The 16542-nt window shown below is 35.4% G+C and overlaps 2 protein-coding genes across 2 annotated transcripts in view; one reads left to right on the top strand and one right to left on the bottom strand.

The window, feature by feature from the left end:
• Positions 1 to 8012, top strand: part of LOC106179536 (uncharacterized) — a 73482-nt gene extending 65470 nt beyond the window's left edge. Inside the window, exons 7-9 of the mRNA XM_013563215.3 lie at positions 3849 to 3906; positions 4150 to 4376; positions 4610 to 8012. Coding sequence (XP_013418669.2) covers positions 3849 to 3906; positions 4150 to 4376; positions 4610 to 4782 — 458 coding nt within the window. The 3' untranslated portion in view covers positions 4783 to 8012. The remainder of the gene's footprint in view (positions 1 to 3848; positions 3907 to 4149; positions 4377 to 4609) is intronic.
• LOC106179507 (translation initiation factor eIF2B subunit epsilon) lies at positions 8008 to 16276 on the bottom strand. The gene is made up of 16 exons (XM_013563167.3): positions 16028 to 16276; positions 15501 to 15625; positions 14945 to 15130; positions 14343 to 14517; positions 13792 to 13947; positions 13391 to 13476; positions 12956 to 13084; positions 12491 to 12591; positions 12014 to 12159; positions 11404 to 11506; positions 10727 to 10927; positions 10331 to 10421; positions 10030 to 10150; positions 9650 to 9730; positions 9164 to 9319; positions 8008 to 8836 (listed from the first exon to the last, which is right to left on the bottom strand). Exons 1-16 carry the CDS (start codon positions 16145 to 16147, stop codon positions 8786 to 8788), a joined length of 2028 nt encoding a protein of 675 aa, XP_013418621.2. The 5' UTR covers positions 16148 to 16276; the 3' UTR covers positions 8008 to 8785.
• Positions 16277 to 16542: the final 266 nt, after the last annotated feature.

Here is a 16542-nt window from a genome sequence, read left to right as displayed (position 1 = left end):
ATTAGCATTCTTTTTCCTTTCTGTTTTTTTATCCTTGTTAGCTGGTGCTCCAAATCACATGTTCCAAACTTAATTTCTTTCTTTCATGTTTGACAAACTTAAAAACTTTAAGATTGGAACATTGAAATTAAATGTTGAAAAAAGTACTTTCTGGGTTCTAAATGTTCAATATTTATGTTTTTATTATCTGAGACCTAAAACCCATGTATCTCCCATTATGTTAGGTAGTCGGAACAAGTTGGTACGGGCACACACCTTTTATTCACCTGTCTTTAGGACCAATTTAATTGTTGCGTTTTTATTGTTCTCATTTGATCCTCGAGGGAAAGGAGTTTTTTCCCAGTGTCATTTGGGTCTTGCCTCTACCCAGCATTCCTCTGCATCGTCATCCTTTCAATGCCGCCTAGCCAGAAATGCCAGAGGCAGAACTCAAATATTGGGATTTTGGCACAGTTGTCTTGTGGTGGCAGAGGGCTATAGACAAGGCCGTAGATACATATATATCATGTGTGTGTGAGGAGCCCAATGTAGGCGTGAGAGTGGTGTGGCAGAGAGCTGTTAGATGAAAAACAGGAACAGGGAAATTAGAAATGTTATTTGCTCTTTGTCAGTGTGTGGGTTTGTATGGAGGGAGAAAGGATGCCATGATGCCTAATTTTTAAATGTTCTGTTGCCATTTGAGGTGATTTTTAACTTGATTGATATACAGGTATGACACAGAATACACCAATAAATTAATAAATGGATGGTAAATTAAAAGTCCTGCATAAAACCTGATTTTTTATTATTTCCTATTTTTATTATCAAACCTCACCAATGCCTCTGCCACAGTGTTTTAACAGTGATGGAACCGCCTCGCCTCTAAATCATTGCAGTCAGTAGAGACAAATGAGGCCACTCAGTACCAGCGAGGGAGGGGACGCGGAGTACGCATTGGAAATGAGACAACTGGTTTAATTGTTTATTAATGTGAATTTATATGTATGTATTTATGATGGCCCACTGGAGGTATGCGATCAAGTCACCACACCTTGGCGGTGATTAATAAGTTGTGCAGGTGTTATGGGGTCATTAAGGAGGCCGATGGTGCCTAGGAGGAGGTTTGGACGGAGTAGAAATAAGCGCAGAATTAATTACTGCTAGACTGTGCTGAAAAAAATGCTTATCATGGCAGTGATTGCATGGTTTTATTGCAGGGCAGTGTACTGGGATAAGTTGTAAGTAGAGGCAGAGGAATCCTCAGTACAGGACCCTGTTATTAATACATGAAAATTACTTGAATGAAGTGATAACATCTCTACATCTATGATTTATACTTTTTCTAAATATTAGATTTAAAAAGTTGGAATCCCACCTAATGCAGAAAACAAATACTGGAGATTCCCCCACAGATAAATATAAAGAAGATCAATAAAATAGCAAATTCATAAACAATGTGAAATAAGTTTGAATAAAATCTTGCAGTCTAGACACCCTCTCCATAAGAAGGAATCAAATTGAAGTAAAGAGATCCTGCTTTTAGGTTAAATTGGGTCTGTTATTGCCTCAGACTTGGATGTGTCTCGTGATGAGCCTGGAGGCCCTAAGTTACCCAGTACCAGCATGTGTGGATCCTGTATCACCACGTGAGTTGTTCCATGGCAGGGCATTGTTGTTCCCCAATCCTTGTTCTGAATGTACCTTACAAGGCAGACGGGCAGGTATTGCAATAGGTCAATAAAATAAAAAGTGCATGTTGCACAGCTTGTATTTGCCCAAGGCTTGCAACTTTGTCACCTGATGTATAAATTCAAGGAATTCAAAACTTTTTTGTATATATGATTGCCAACAGTATTGTTCTAAAATGTGTTATTTTGTTTAATCTTCGTCATCTGATAAACAGCTTATAAAATATATTGACATTGTGGTTTAAATTAATTGTGGTATCAATATGGTTGGTCCAGCATCTATTTCATACCATGGATAGAGTTTAAAAAAAGACAAGAAAAACAGAAAACACGAGATGGGTAGTGTTTTGACATGGTACTTGTGGTTATTGAAGTTGCTTTGTTGTGGCTCTTGGTATGTTGAATCAACACTCTGGTGCGGTCGGCAAATGAATAGAATCAACTAAGCCAATTTTTTGATAATGTTTCAAATACAAACGACGTGCGCGGTGCTCCCAGGCAGCCATTAGCCTGGTGGCAGAACATTTTAGCTTTGCCCTAGTGTGAGGTATTTAAATTTTGAAAGAAATTGCAAAGTCATGTCTTTGTTGAAAGCCTTTGCTTATGTGGTCTGTTTTATAAAATCTAAACAAGATCCCTGTTCACATTTGATTTGCATTTTCCCTTTTTGTGTGTATTATTGACTTTGTCAAGGAAAGAAAAACGTATGTAGAAAGTTTACAATAAATTTTGAGTGGTAAAGAAAAAAATGAGCAATATTACCTTGCACAATGAAAGTTTCCAATCTTCTATAGATCAAAAAATGGGTCGTGTGTTCACGGTCAATAGCTGGGTATTTATGTTATGTCTGTAGTTATTTAACTTCTGCCTTTCATTCTCTGAAGTTGATGGCATTATGGCTTTTTGCTCAAGGTCAGTGAATCCAAACAGGGAGTGGTTAGGCCGTGTTGTGTCAGGTGTTGTACCAAGCTTGGCTCTTATTTCAGAACCAGTTCTTATTATAGAAATCATGTATGTTCAGGTTTCAGTCGCCAAGTCTTTGGTTATCAATAGTTCAATTTTTTACAGGCTTGTTGGCAATTTGATAGGCATGACGGTTTGGTGAGAAACACTTGCTTCAATAGATCATTTCTAACTTGGGTGTGACTGTGTGAAATGCAAATGTCTACTTGATGTTCCTGATGCAGCTTCTTATCAGGTTGTTTTTGTAGTTTTCTTCTTTCTTCCTCTCCTCAACATATGACATGCACAGCATTCGACAAGAACAAACTCACGCACAAGCACACCTTAACTTAGACCTCTGTAAGAAGAGTGTCACTTCTTAGTGAAGAGAAGATTGTTCTTTTGTATCACTGAAAAAAAGGATGTTGACATTTTTTGCCTGTAGCATATGGGACTGGCAGAGACTGCATGTACTTTGTTTTACCAGTCTGAAAAAAAGGTGGCAAAATATAATGGTACATGAATGCACTCTTAAGGTTCTTAGGGTCAGATTTCTGACATTTCTATTAAGTGTTGGCTTTAAATCATGGTTTGTCAGATGCCAGAGTTTTCAAAACCCAGTTTAAAAGAGTTGTGGGGGAATGGATAGTTGAAAATGTTGAAACAAGTTGAAAGATACCATGTGCTCTACACTCGAGCTGTCTGTCTGATATATTTACAGTATAAACAAAGTACCAATATTAATTTGTTATTGCTTTGTTGAAATATTGTATAGAGTTTTATAGTTCATGGTCATAAAAAACTAAGTTAAGTCTGAATAGCATGTGTTTTGAACAATAGTTAATGTAGGTGCCTTGGTCTTATGCTATGTTAAAGAAGCATTTATACCTCAAGAGCAAAAAAGATAGGAGATATTGGATTGGGTATTTGGAAAAATAAAGATTTTTTCTTGGAAAGTGCTTTAAAATAACATGCACATGATATGCAATGCTGTATTTCAGTTTACTTGACCCAAGTAATGAAAATACTGAAAAAGAACTCGTTATGTCTGATAAAACTGATAAAGGATATGTGTATACAAAGAGATTGACAATCATTGCCATTCACTTAGTTAGAAATTGACCATCAAAATATCTCGCACTGTATGTGTGTGTGTGTGATTTTTTTTTTAATTTTTAAAAATTTTATCAAAAAATCCACTGAAATTTAACTTCACCTTGTTTTTCTTCTCTCTTTCAGTCTCAGATGGCCCCTCAGTTCCCCTCCTGTCATTGCAGAGGATAAAAGAGGCTCATTTGTAAGTTTTTTTTTTCACAAAATTCACATTTTGATGCTTTAAATTGTTTTTACCTTTAGTTATTTGAAAAAAAGCACAGCGATGTTTTTATTGATTTAAGTAAATTAATTTTACAGCTAAGTCCAAAAATATCATTTTTTAGAAGCATTAAATACTAAATGATGAAAGACTTTCACATTTTACAATACTAATCCTCGTTCATGCATAACATCTGTATCACAGATATACTTTTTTGTCGTTCAGACAATTCCAAGCAAGAGAAGGGTTCCTAACCAGAAAGAGGCCATATCCCACAGATTCCTCCTCGCCCATTCCGCCATCATCTCTGGACGATGATGGTGCCAGTAGCAGCAGCGAAGAGAAACCCTCACAGGCCAAGTGTCGGAAAGTACACCGATGTGAATTTGATGGCTGCAATAAAGTGTACACAAAAAGCTCACACCTCAAAGCTCATTACAGAACACATACAGGTAAATTGGCCAATTTAAAAAGAAATATTTGTTCTTAAAATTAAATTAATGGGCTTTCTTGATAGTCAGTAAAATGTTGTTGACACTAATTGAATTATTGCCAGAAATACTTAAAAGTGAGATTATGAAAGAGTAAAAAGTGTTTATAAGATTTGTTTGCAATAATTTGAATGTTTTCTGTAATGAAAGCCATGTTCTAAGATAGTAACTACTAATTTTTCCTTTCCTTGCAGGTGAAAAACCTTACATCTGTACCTGGGAGGGTTGCACGTGGCGGTTTGCGCGATCTGATGAACTGACGAGGCATTATCGTAAACACACAGGCGACAAACCATTTAAGTGTCACATATGTGATCGTGCATTTTCGCGCTCTGACCATCTTTCCCTGCACATGAAGAGACATTGAGGAAGCATGGCCGGACAACATTTTTCTTGATGAATAGCTACACATTGTTGTTACCTTTGACAACGAGGCTTCCATTTTTGCCTTGTCATGGGCCCTGGTTTGGCTTTGGCATTTAAAATGCCAACTCGCCACTGTTTTATCTGCCGTGCTATACATGGTGGCCGCCTTTGGTCAAAACTTCCATAATTGGTCATTACTGACTCTGGCTGATTTCTGAGCTGTCAGAATATGTGATCAGGACTTCCATATATGGCCAAGGCTACCATGTAAGGGATGAAGGGGGAGGAGCCAGGTTGCAGTGATTGTTTGATTGACAGGTTGATTGATTGACTGTGAAGTGATGAAAGTCCAATCAGAAGAAGATGCAGAGTTAGCAATAATAACTGACATCTGTGATTGCAGCTGTTAACGAAAAGTCGTCTCCGCGACTTGAGCCAAGAGAGAGATCAGAGCGAAAATGAAATTATTTTCAATGTAAAATCATATGCATGAAGTGTATGTGCTTCCATAACTGAGAGATGTAGACACGGTGTCTACTGATTTGAAAACAAGCTATAATATATTTATTCATCCAGTATTATCATCATTATTTGGCATACCCGTTGCCAAAAATCAAAAGTGTATGTTTTTTTATGTTGTGTTGTTTTGTACTTGTCGTGTAGAGAGAAGGGCCATAAGGTAGAGATGTAGGGATGGTCTCAAGTTTACACCTAATCACTCACATCAATGGTCACTTAAGACTACTGCAGTCATCTGTTGTTTGAAAGCACGAAAGCATAATAAATAGGTAATTAACTGTAATAGCAAATCCTCTCTAGTCCGAGAGCCATGTATTGAAAATGTCCATGATGTTAAAAGAATTAGAAAGTTAAACTGCAAATGAACACCCGGTTGCGTAGTTAGTATACATTATAACATCTTCATAAGTCTTACAACTTGAGGCAAATATCCAGATTTTAACAAAGATGATCTGATCATTGTTTTTTCCTGTTTCATATTGAAATTTTGAATGGACCAGTTTCTAAACATAACGATTCCGTTTTCTTGGAAAAATGCTGTTAGGTTCTTGAACAGATTCCATCAGCTTGCAAAATATCTGTTTTTTTACAATACGACTGCTTCCTGCATCCACTAAGAAGTGCCATAGAATGCCTGTACATGGATTGCAGCTAAAAACAAGAATGTCACCCAAAGTTCCAGTCAGTTTAGATTCCTTGTTTGACATGACATAGTAAGAGGGCAGTAGAGAGATTCTAATACACTACAAGACTGAAACTGAGTTAGATATTACAGAATCATAAAAATACATGATCTACCAGTCTTTTCAAAAACAGATACAATGGAGTGTCTAATCATGATTTTCTACAATGTTTTTTTGTTTTATTTATTTATTTATTTTTTACAAATTTCTGTCACCAAAAATGTGATCAACTTATTTTAGCAGTCAGAAAATGAAATAAGTGACTGAAATTAAGCTAAGGCAGCATAATCATGTATAGGAACTACACAACAGGAATTATACTATTCAGGTCAGCTAAAAAGGATACATTTCTGAGGGGGCATTTTTAGTTTTGCTCTCTCTTTTTCTGATAAATATCATTCTGCCATGATTCTTACTAAATTCTTGGTATTTACACTATATTGTAAAGTTTGTATGTGCTGTTGTCCTGTCTTTTTGTGCTAACGAATATTCCACACACTTTTTCTATTTTTAGCAAACTATACCGTGCACAGCTTTAAGCTCCCTATTGTAGTAACAAATTATCTGATCACTTATTGCACAGACGAGTTTAAGAAGAAGCCATTCCATTGGGCTTTTGTATTGTGTTGTTGGAATTAATTAGTGTGCCATTTTTTGATAGTAATACAAGCAAGAATTCCACTTCAGAAGGCCATTTGTTTTTAGTACTGCAGAATTTTTGACCCCAGTTACCATGTGTAAACGGGGCTTAGTATCTTATATATAGCATATAATTGTACAAGTGCATTTTAGTAATTATTATAGTATTAATATTCATCTTGCAATTTTATACACTTTTGATTGATGTAATTGGTGCTATTGTAATTATAAATTCATAATATAACTTGTTATATAATTATGTCATAGGTATACTTTGGATTGGGAGTGAATGGTTATACTTTTGGGGATATTTTTTCATTGGTTAATTGCATCTATAGGCAGACTTACTAAAGTGCAGTTCTCTACACAAAGCTTGTTTGTGAAGACTTGGTTGAAATTGTTAGAAATGGAGATTGTAAAATTCCAAGTCCTGTGTATTTCATAATTCTTCAAATCTTGCCATTTTTGCTGTTCTGCTGGTATGCTGGCATTAGAAATATTTTAATGCTGCAATGTTTTTATTTCCTCGATGCCTAAAGGTAGACAAAAACTCAGATTCAAACACCTGAGTAATAATGTTTGGTGTAAATATTGTAAACTTCTTTTATTTATTGTAATATTTCAATTACTGGCAGAAGCTTCAGAAGAAAGGTAGTTAAGTGTTGTCTTTAAGGTTGATTTAACAGACTGATGAACTTAAATCATCAGTCGCCAGTCTCCTTGCATTTGCCACAGATTATCCAAAAACCTTCTCCAGTTAGTTAGGACTACCCAGTCACTTTATCATTGCCACATTAGTGAATTAGAAACAGTAATTATCTCCAGTTTCCTTGCTTTTGCCATGCATTACCTTATTAAACTGTCAAGATGTAGTTATGTGTTTAGTTAAGAGTATCCTTTAACTTTTACATTTGCTGCTGTAGCTACTGGGCTAATATAGATCAGTTAAGTAAAGAAGTTATGTAATAAAATATAGTTTCTTTGCATATGCTGGAAAAATTGAGAAGCTTACTCAGTTGATGTATTGAGGTCTTTGCGAGTTTTGTAGCAGTTGTGAAGTAAGGGTCAGAAAAATAAAAAGACATGCCAAATTATAGCAATATTGGAACAGCATGTTCTGTAAACAGAGTTGCTACAACCAAGTGTACACTTTATTGAAAGGGGGGGGGGGGGGGAGGGGGTCTTTGATGGGAGGCAACTCCTATTTTAACCTGTACAGTGTTGTCACATATTAGCTTAACACAGTTGATATCTGTAAATTATTGGATCAGTAATAATTATGTATTCAGTGAAAGATTGATATAATATTGATTGATTGATGAATTGAGATAGACCAAGTTGGGATTGGTCTAGTGTTGTGGTAAAATAAACAAAATTGAAACAGATAAAACTCCTGGCTTCTGTTTTATTTTCCATATTGTCTTCCTGTTGCCCGCCATGAAGAATATTTAATTCAAGCGTTAATTGCACATTCGATCTTTATTTTACAACTGATGGATTTACATGTTGCAACTTAAAAATGTTCCATATAAATTGTTGTAAAAAATATTAACAAGAGGAAAACATGGAAAGAATTATTAGATTTATCTGACTTGAACATTTATAATGTTTAGCATCTTTCAATCTTTTCTTGAACCATTTCCCATCTTGTAGGATTTCCAATTCTTTTAAAACAAACCACAGGGGAGGCTGTGACTCAAGTTACTTGTATTTTATATTAATTTTATGGAATCTTCTTCAGAAAATGAATGATACAAGACATATTTGCCTCAATTTCTTTTCACCTTAAACCACTGCATTCTGTTCATTTAATGCCACAGAATATCACAATGGGGTGAGACCGGCTCATTGTGTTTAAATCTCCTCTACCACAATCTGACACCTGCCACTGCTCTCAGCAGCAATATTAATTGTGACATTAAGGCCCTCCAGTTAGATAATATACACTTTCAATTCAATTGAATAAAACTGTTTTCACATTTCTCATCAGAATTCATGTCTGTTCCATATCAGCACAAGTTAATATTGTCAAATCCACATCACTGTTAATCCTCTCTAATCCACAGTGAATTAATCCTCTTTTTAAATTAAAATCCTTGCCAGAATTCACTGTCTTATCAAAATCAAACTAGCTTCTTCATCCCGTAACAAAATATTCACTAATCAGTCTGACTCCTCCTCTGCCTCTTCAAGCCATTTTATAAATGTTTCCACCTGGAAAACAAAGATGTGCCTATTAAAAATCCTTAAAAAGCTATGTCAATCAGTTTGGCTTTACATATGCTTAGGATGACCAAGAACACTTCTCCCCACTTCTTGTCTGTTCATATCTCACCCTCACTGCATGTGTGTGTGTGTGTGTGCGTGCATGCGTAATGGCATATTCAGTATAGTGAAGATAACTAAAATAAAGCTTCTTCTTCTCTCTCTCTCTCTCTCTCTCTCTCTCTCTATATATATATATATATATATAATTGTATAATTTTCATGAACCAATAAATAGGTTTATGAAAATATATGAAATTAAAAAACATCACTGACCTGTTTCCGTATTTTTTGGTGCTGGTCAGCGTGGTCTGTAGGAACGTTCTCATACCAGTGCAAGATGGCTTCCTCAGATAAAATGTCTGCGTTATACAGAACTTGCATCACCTTCATGAGGATAGCGCCCGTGGAGGGATGATGGATAGAGTAATCCTAACATTTAAGACAAGATTAATATTTTTATGAACTTAATTTCACTCCACAGACAAGGCAAAGAAAAAGATCATGATATGGTGCAAGAGATACTGTCAGAATTTTATGAGGAAACAAATTGAAACATTCAATGCAGGATCGTTTAGAATTGGAATAGAAATAGAAGACATATACAAAAAAATCTCATAAATTGTGTTAAACCATGATTCTATGTAAATTTTTGGGGAAAAATTTAACATATTCTTATATAATTTACAATCTCAATTGAATGTGGAATAATCTCCATAAACATCCCTATAATATTACTACAGACCCCAGTATACACCCTACCTCCAACGCTGCCAAACACTCCAGCTGACATTCCGTATTTTTCATGTAGTTTCTTAGGACAGGAAGTAGTTTGGAAAGTACCTGCAAAACATGGGAAAATTAAGATGATTATCATGATAAGTGTAGGTTTTACAACATGTTTTTATACCAATGTCCATGTAAAACTTGTGAACTTTTCAAAAGAGAAACAATGTGACACAAACTCTGTGATACGGGTTCATTGAAAAGTATCAAACTACTATCCCTGCTCATTTACAGCATTGTACCGCTTCACTTAAGCCAGACTTTTAAAAAATCATTATTTTTACTTTAAATTTCAGTTAATGTCTTTTTTAACAAATTCCCCTGTCCAAATACCAACTCATCAATACAACACTCACTGGTTTAAGAGCGCTCATCAGTTTTGGGGGGTCCATCTCTTTATTATTTCTCTGTGGGTAAGCGATAATTGCCTTGGTTACAAGACCATTCAGTTCGTTTATGGTGATGTTGTAGGCATGCCTGGTAAATGTTAAAATTTATAAAAGTTCTTAAAACCTGTTCCTTCACCAATTGCCATTTTACTTCCACCGTTTTTCACCTGGTGAAATTGATTGTGAATTCTAGTCCTTTTAGGTTATAATATCTGAAAAGCTATTCTCACTGAAATCTAAATATTGGACAAATCATCTTATAACTCACTTGAGAGAGTTTATCTCCAATATTGTATTGTCTGTCCCTATGTTTTCTGTAAACACTCTTTCTAAAGTATCCAATACCTCTCCATAGAACACTAAAAAAGAAATTAAATTGTTCATATTAATTAAAATTTGGGGTTTCTTTTCAAGTTTCTTCTTCACATTTTGCCAAAATCCAAGTAAAAGAATTATTTCATCCTGTGACCACTTGTCAGTAGTTTTCAACTGTATCTTGTCTCCAAGTCTATTTGTCACAAGGGTTGTATTATAAAACTAGAATATAACTAATATACTAGTAGTTTTCTATTATTTACTCCATTTGTTTAAATAGAGAGAGAGATTACAATGCATCAGTTCATTTTTATAAACGACCATGTCCAAATCGTTTTCAAATTCTCACATTTCATATCATCTGCTGGTGGGCTGGAGGGCGGCGACAACTCATCGCTTCCCATACTCCCCACACTGCTGGCATCGTCCTCCTCTGATTGGATGGTTAGACCCCACATGTCCTGTATGATATCGTCATTATCGCTGTCCTCTGCGTCAGGCTGATATAGATAGGCCACACCCTGTGAACCTACCAGTACTGGATTGAGACCTGTAAGGGAGTAAGAATATGACACAGTGTATAAATACTCAAGTCTGCAATGTTAGCCACCAGTTCAAGGAAACTGCCTAAAACAATTAATACTTGATCAAAGAATAAGTCCAATCATTGGACCTAAGTCACTAATCCCATTAGACCAGTGAAAATGGTTGTATTACATTATTTCATTATTGTCTATAGGAGTTCAGACTGTGTTGCACCTGACTCAAACAGTCCCCTAAAATATATCTGAGGTCTACCAGCCCTACAGACTGGGGGTCTGAAAGCATAGGGTGTATGCTGTATCTAGCCATCTTGACTTGAGAAGTATTTTTTTCTTTTGACACAATTCAAAGTTTCAATAACAGATTAGAAATAACCCAAAGTTTAGTTGTTTTCTGAATAATCTTTTCTTGTAAGTTTGAGTGCACAAAGCAGATGATTGAATTCTATGCTGTGACATTACTGAATTAATATGTAATCTTAACCTTTAACTGTCTCCTCTTCCTCGTCACTGAACCCGTCATCTTCCACTGGAGCTGAGGACAGTATCGTGCCTGATGGGATTTTAACTGATGGACCAACAACTACCTGGAAATAAACAAACACAGTTTGTTTACTTTCAGTGTGAATGTTCAACATTCAGACAGTAAAGCTGAAATTGGTAATTTTTATTATCATTATTATTACTGACTTATTTCAACAAAAGTACACTTCACAATGACAATGACCTGATAACTACCTGAACAGTACTTTAACTACAATAACAAAATAATGAGAATGGCATTTGTCCAATATCAGCTTGCTTGGAAACAGCATTGCTTTTTACCTATCAAAAGGCTGCTATTGGCATGAAAGTCTTGCATGCACATGAATTTCAAAAGTGAATCAATGGGAAAATTACAAAAAAATTGATACACTGGTGATTAAAATCATTAAACTGAACAGAAATGCAGATCTGCTACTGAATGATTTACTTACCATGTGCACCAATAAATGTAACTGAAAAACATATCTGATTCTAATACAAAGAAAATTTAATTTGTTTTCAGCCAGCTGGTATCAACAATTAAATTAACAAACACTTTTTATGCTTACATCATAGGAAAACACACATCCAGGTTCTACAGTAACGTCTTTCTTCAGGACAGCGTTGTCGGCAATCACAGCGGTAGTCACGGAAACGCCATCTTCTATAGTAACACCGTCCCAGATGTAGGCATTCTGTAACTTGACATTCTCTCCTGATGACAAATATATGCATGTACATTGAATAAAGTAAATCTTTGGATGTACTGATTTTTATAGGCCCATATTATTTTAGCTAATTTTCAATAAATTTTCACATATAAATTACAAATTTAAGGGGAAAAGTAAATTTTAGATGTTTTTGCATTTAATAATTACAGTATGCAAGATTTCTTCATTAATTGCAATCTGATATGCACAGGACATTTTGAAGAACATGTATGAAAAAAAAGGGATCTAATTTTCAAGAAAATCCCTCTATAAATCTGTTTAATATAGATCCAATCCAATGAAAATATTTTCTCATAAGAAATATGAAATATTTACCTATTTTACAATTTCTCCCTACCACGGAGTGAGCCAGAGTGGACCCTGAGCCTATACTAGTGCCGGGGCCTATCACCACATCTTCCTGCAGGACACACCCTCTGGAATATAAAACCACGAGACAACCTTTTATATTATAGAAAGCTATCTAAACAGTATAGTACAGTTTTTGCTTTTACATACTTGTCTTATACCTCTGAAATATAAAGACACTTAAGTTTCAAAACAAACTGAGGTCATTTCAAAATTTATGCATAGAATTTAACATATATTGTTCGTGCATAAGCACATTTAGTAAGTTATCTATTAAGAAATGTAAACAGGAGTGCTAACATGAATTTCCATGCTATTTTCACAGATTCAACTTTAAAAACTCACATGAGCATTACTGTGTTAACAGATTTCCAAGGAGATTAAAAATTTTTTCAAGAAAAATATTAGTTAAGTCTACAAATACAGCCTCACCTGGCCAGAGTAATGTCCTTATTGAGATAAATATTATGTCTCCCGTAGCTGTATTTATTCATATTATTGTTGTTGCTGATGTCGTTGTCAGGAACTAAAGGAAAACTCCACCTGCTGATTATGTCTTTACTGAAACATAACATACAGCAAATCTAACTTATGTACAGTATATCTGGCTATCTGATTATGTCTTTACTGAAATATAATGCAAAGAAAACTTACAACAAATCTAATATATAAAAAGCTAACAGCCTGACAGTTTTTCAGCTTGTGTTTGATAATTTTCATTTGTAATCTAATATATGTACAGAATATCTGACTAAAATAGTAGAAATTGCCTCTTCTGAATAGAAAGGAAATAAAAAAGGAAGAAAACTTATTGAAATAATCCCCTCATCTTGGAAGAGGTGTGTGTGTATGTGCACGTGTTCTCACCTGACTGCGTCATACATCTGGAGATTGGACACTCTGGCAGCGTAACCTTCCTCTACTACCTTCATATGGATGGTGTTGCCTAAAATCTGAACATAAAACAATCAGTATTTATTATCAAAATATTTGTTAAATTATTATCATAAGCTAAAGAAAAGTTAAGGTAATGCCCACTGCCAATGTTTAATCATGTCGCATAAAATGTGTAGCCCAAATACATAGACTTAGGACTTTTTGTATTTCAGGTAGGTAGATAGTTTGAGACTCTGGGATGGGCAACTTTGAAGATAATCGGTGGATGATACATTTTCAAAGTATTTTTTTTTTGTTTTTTATAAGATAAGCTGTATGACAAGGGATACCAGTATCCATAAGACTGAAGTACCAAAAATAAAAATGCATACCTCTTCACTGACTAAGATCCCTCTCACAAAATCATCACTTGTCTGATAGTCAAAGTTATCGGTGAAAAGTTGTGGCACCAGAGGAGAACAGATGCTGATGTGGCAATCAAGGAGATCATAGCGGAGCTGAATGTCACTGAATTCTTGGAATAGTTCCTGGAAAATGACAAGAAAATTACTCCCATTGCAAGCATAGGAAAAATTCTACAATATTTTCATTATGTGAATGATTTATGACAACAATTAGGAGTAAGCTTCACTCAAATGGCAAAAATATGTACTTAAGTCAAATAAGTTAAATTTCTCTCTTGTGGCAGGAGAAGCATTTTACCTATAAAATACATTGCTAAGATGTTTATGTATAAATTTTCATATGTTGCGGTCATTCATGTTATTGCCAGGTCTGTGACCATGCAACAAAATAGTTAAAGAAAGAAAAGCCCCAAAGTAATAACATTCCACAATATGGACAGCTACATAAGATCCATTCAAAATCCAACCGGCTAGTAGTCTTCATGATTATAATACTGGAGGACAATATTCAAACTCACAGCAGGCAGCTCAAACTTATGATCTGTTCCCACTTTTCTGTAGTGCAGCACTCTCTGCGTAGGTCTATCTACAGCAACGAGCACCTCCTCTTCACGACAACGTGTTCTGTGGTGTGGAGCAGCATGCATGAACACCATTGTCATGACAGAGGATTTGACTTTCTGGGCCCTCTCCCTGGATAAGACACACGTGTGTAATACAAACCTTATGGATTTGAAATATTGGTATAAAAGAAACAAGAAATTGGAGTAGAAACAAGAAAAATGTCATATGTATACAAATATCTGAGAAGTTGAAAAACATTTTTCACTTTATTGTCACAATGCTTGTGGACTTTTTCTTTGAAAATGAAGTAGACACTGCCATCTTTGACCGTCATGGAACTACTTTTATTTACAAGGAGAACATGTATTCATATTATATATGCAATCGTATGTGGAAAACACTACAGAAGACCAAAGTCAACGAGGTGAGATGACCCATTCAAAAGGCATGGTCTCAAATAGACACTAGCAGCAAATGAAAAGGTGCGGAAATGGATCCCCTGATTCAATTTGGAAAAATCTACCAATAAATATCCATACACTTAGTAGAAACTTACTTGTGTTCCTCGATGAGATCCTTCAGTGGTAAATTAGAGACCAAGTCACCATTCACGAGGACAAAATCCGTGTCAATGAGAGCCTTGGCATCAATTTCTCTCAGAGCATCTCCCAGAGACAGGCAGTCCTCAGACACTATGGGAATAACCTCACACGAGGAACACCTGGTGGACCACTTGGACTTCCTAGAAACCAGCACATAGAGGGTGAATAACTTTTAAGTGTTTTGCATATTCTCAAAATTTCACTTTTTCAAGATTTATCATTTTCTTAACTTCTGATCCAGAATTTCATTGCTAACAAATCATGCTTTTGTGTGAAAATTAATATTCCAGGCTGTTCAAAACCTATTGGAATCAATAAGAACTGTATTAGTGCATAGCAACGTTTATATTTAGTACCACTGAAGCACTAAGCAGACTGAAGTACAATGTTAACAGGTAAGCCAGAACACTACAATAAAGCATTATAAACATATATATATTATGGAACAAAGCATGTCATATATGGCTACATGCTGATGGCGTCCTGTAAAAATATGCACCAACTCCTCACCTGACATGTTCTTTGATCTGTTCAGCATGAGCACAACAGAACAGGTAGACTCTCTCAATACCAGCAGAACACAGGAACTCCAGGGTGTAGTCCAACAATGGGACATTCACCAGGGGAAGGAGAGTCTGAAAGTATTCAGTATACAGCAAACTTCTGTGTACCATCATGGTGGTAATTAAATATTTAATAATAGTAATAATAAATATCTGTGGTTTGATCCCAGAAAATTATAAATGCAAATTTATCCAACGCTCTCAACATCCGAGGGGGGGTCAAACAATCTAACCAAATCTGGATTTCTAAAATACAATTTAGCTATTTCAAATTGTTCTTATTTCAATTTGAGTTCAGCACTTTGGTTTATAAGCTAAGACTGCGATTTAAAACTAAACATTTACTTTATAAAGTATGGATTTACACTGAATAATGATAAAATATGACCGCTAAATTGTAAAATTATTGACCAGCTGTTCCAGACATTTGGCCCGGTTGGACCGTCTCTATGGGCAACACGATTCTTTTCTTACCCTTGGCTTCCTGTGCGTTATGGGGGCAAACCTGACATTGAAACTGTCAGCTAAAACCACCGCCGTCAGCACTTCTTCCTGAGCCAAATCTTCATCCCGACGCTTTTTCTTCGATGCCATGTTTTTGTGCTGTGAACTAAACTCTTCTAATGAAGGGATGACAAGCTTGGAGTTTTCTTATCTGTTGTAAATATCACGCCTGTAAAACGCTTGCTAAACTTTCTGTAGGTTTTTTGATAACATTATTGTATTGTTTTACCCCAAAAAGTTCATTGCCATTGTCATTCTTAGTTTGTATTTGATCAACATTTATAAATTGTAAAGGCTTTACCCCCGGACCAGTCCATAATCCAACATGGCAGCGCCCATACGCGAAGACTAGCAAGATTCAATTGTAAAGGTTACAGAGCACATCAACGGAAAAAGAACCAAGTTCGATAATTTCTTTATTATGGAGGATTTTTGATTACGTAAATATTCATAGTTTCTACAACAACTTTTTCTGATTTCTAATT

This window comes from Lingula anatina, chromosome 3 (genome assembly GCF_051362555.1).
Source record: "Lingula anatina isolate TDL-2025a chromosome 3, LinAna3.0, whole genome shotgun sequence".
Classification (NCBI taxonomy): Eukaryota; Metazoa; Brachiopoda; class Lingulata; order Lingulida; family Lingulidae; genus Lingula; species Lingula anatina.
The sequence above is the reverse complement of the archived record's forward strand: the minus strand, read 5'-3'. Positions and strand labels throughout refer to the sequence as shown.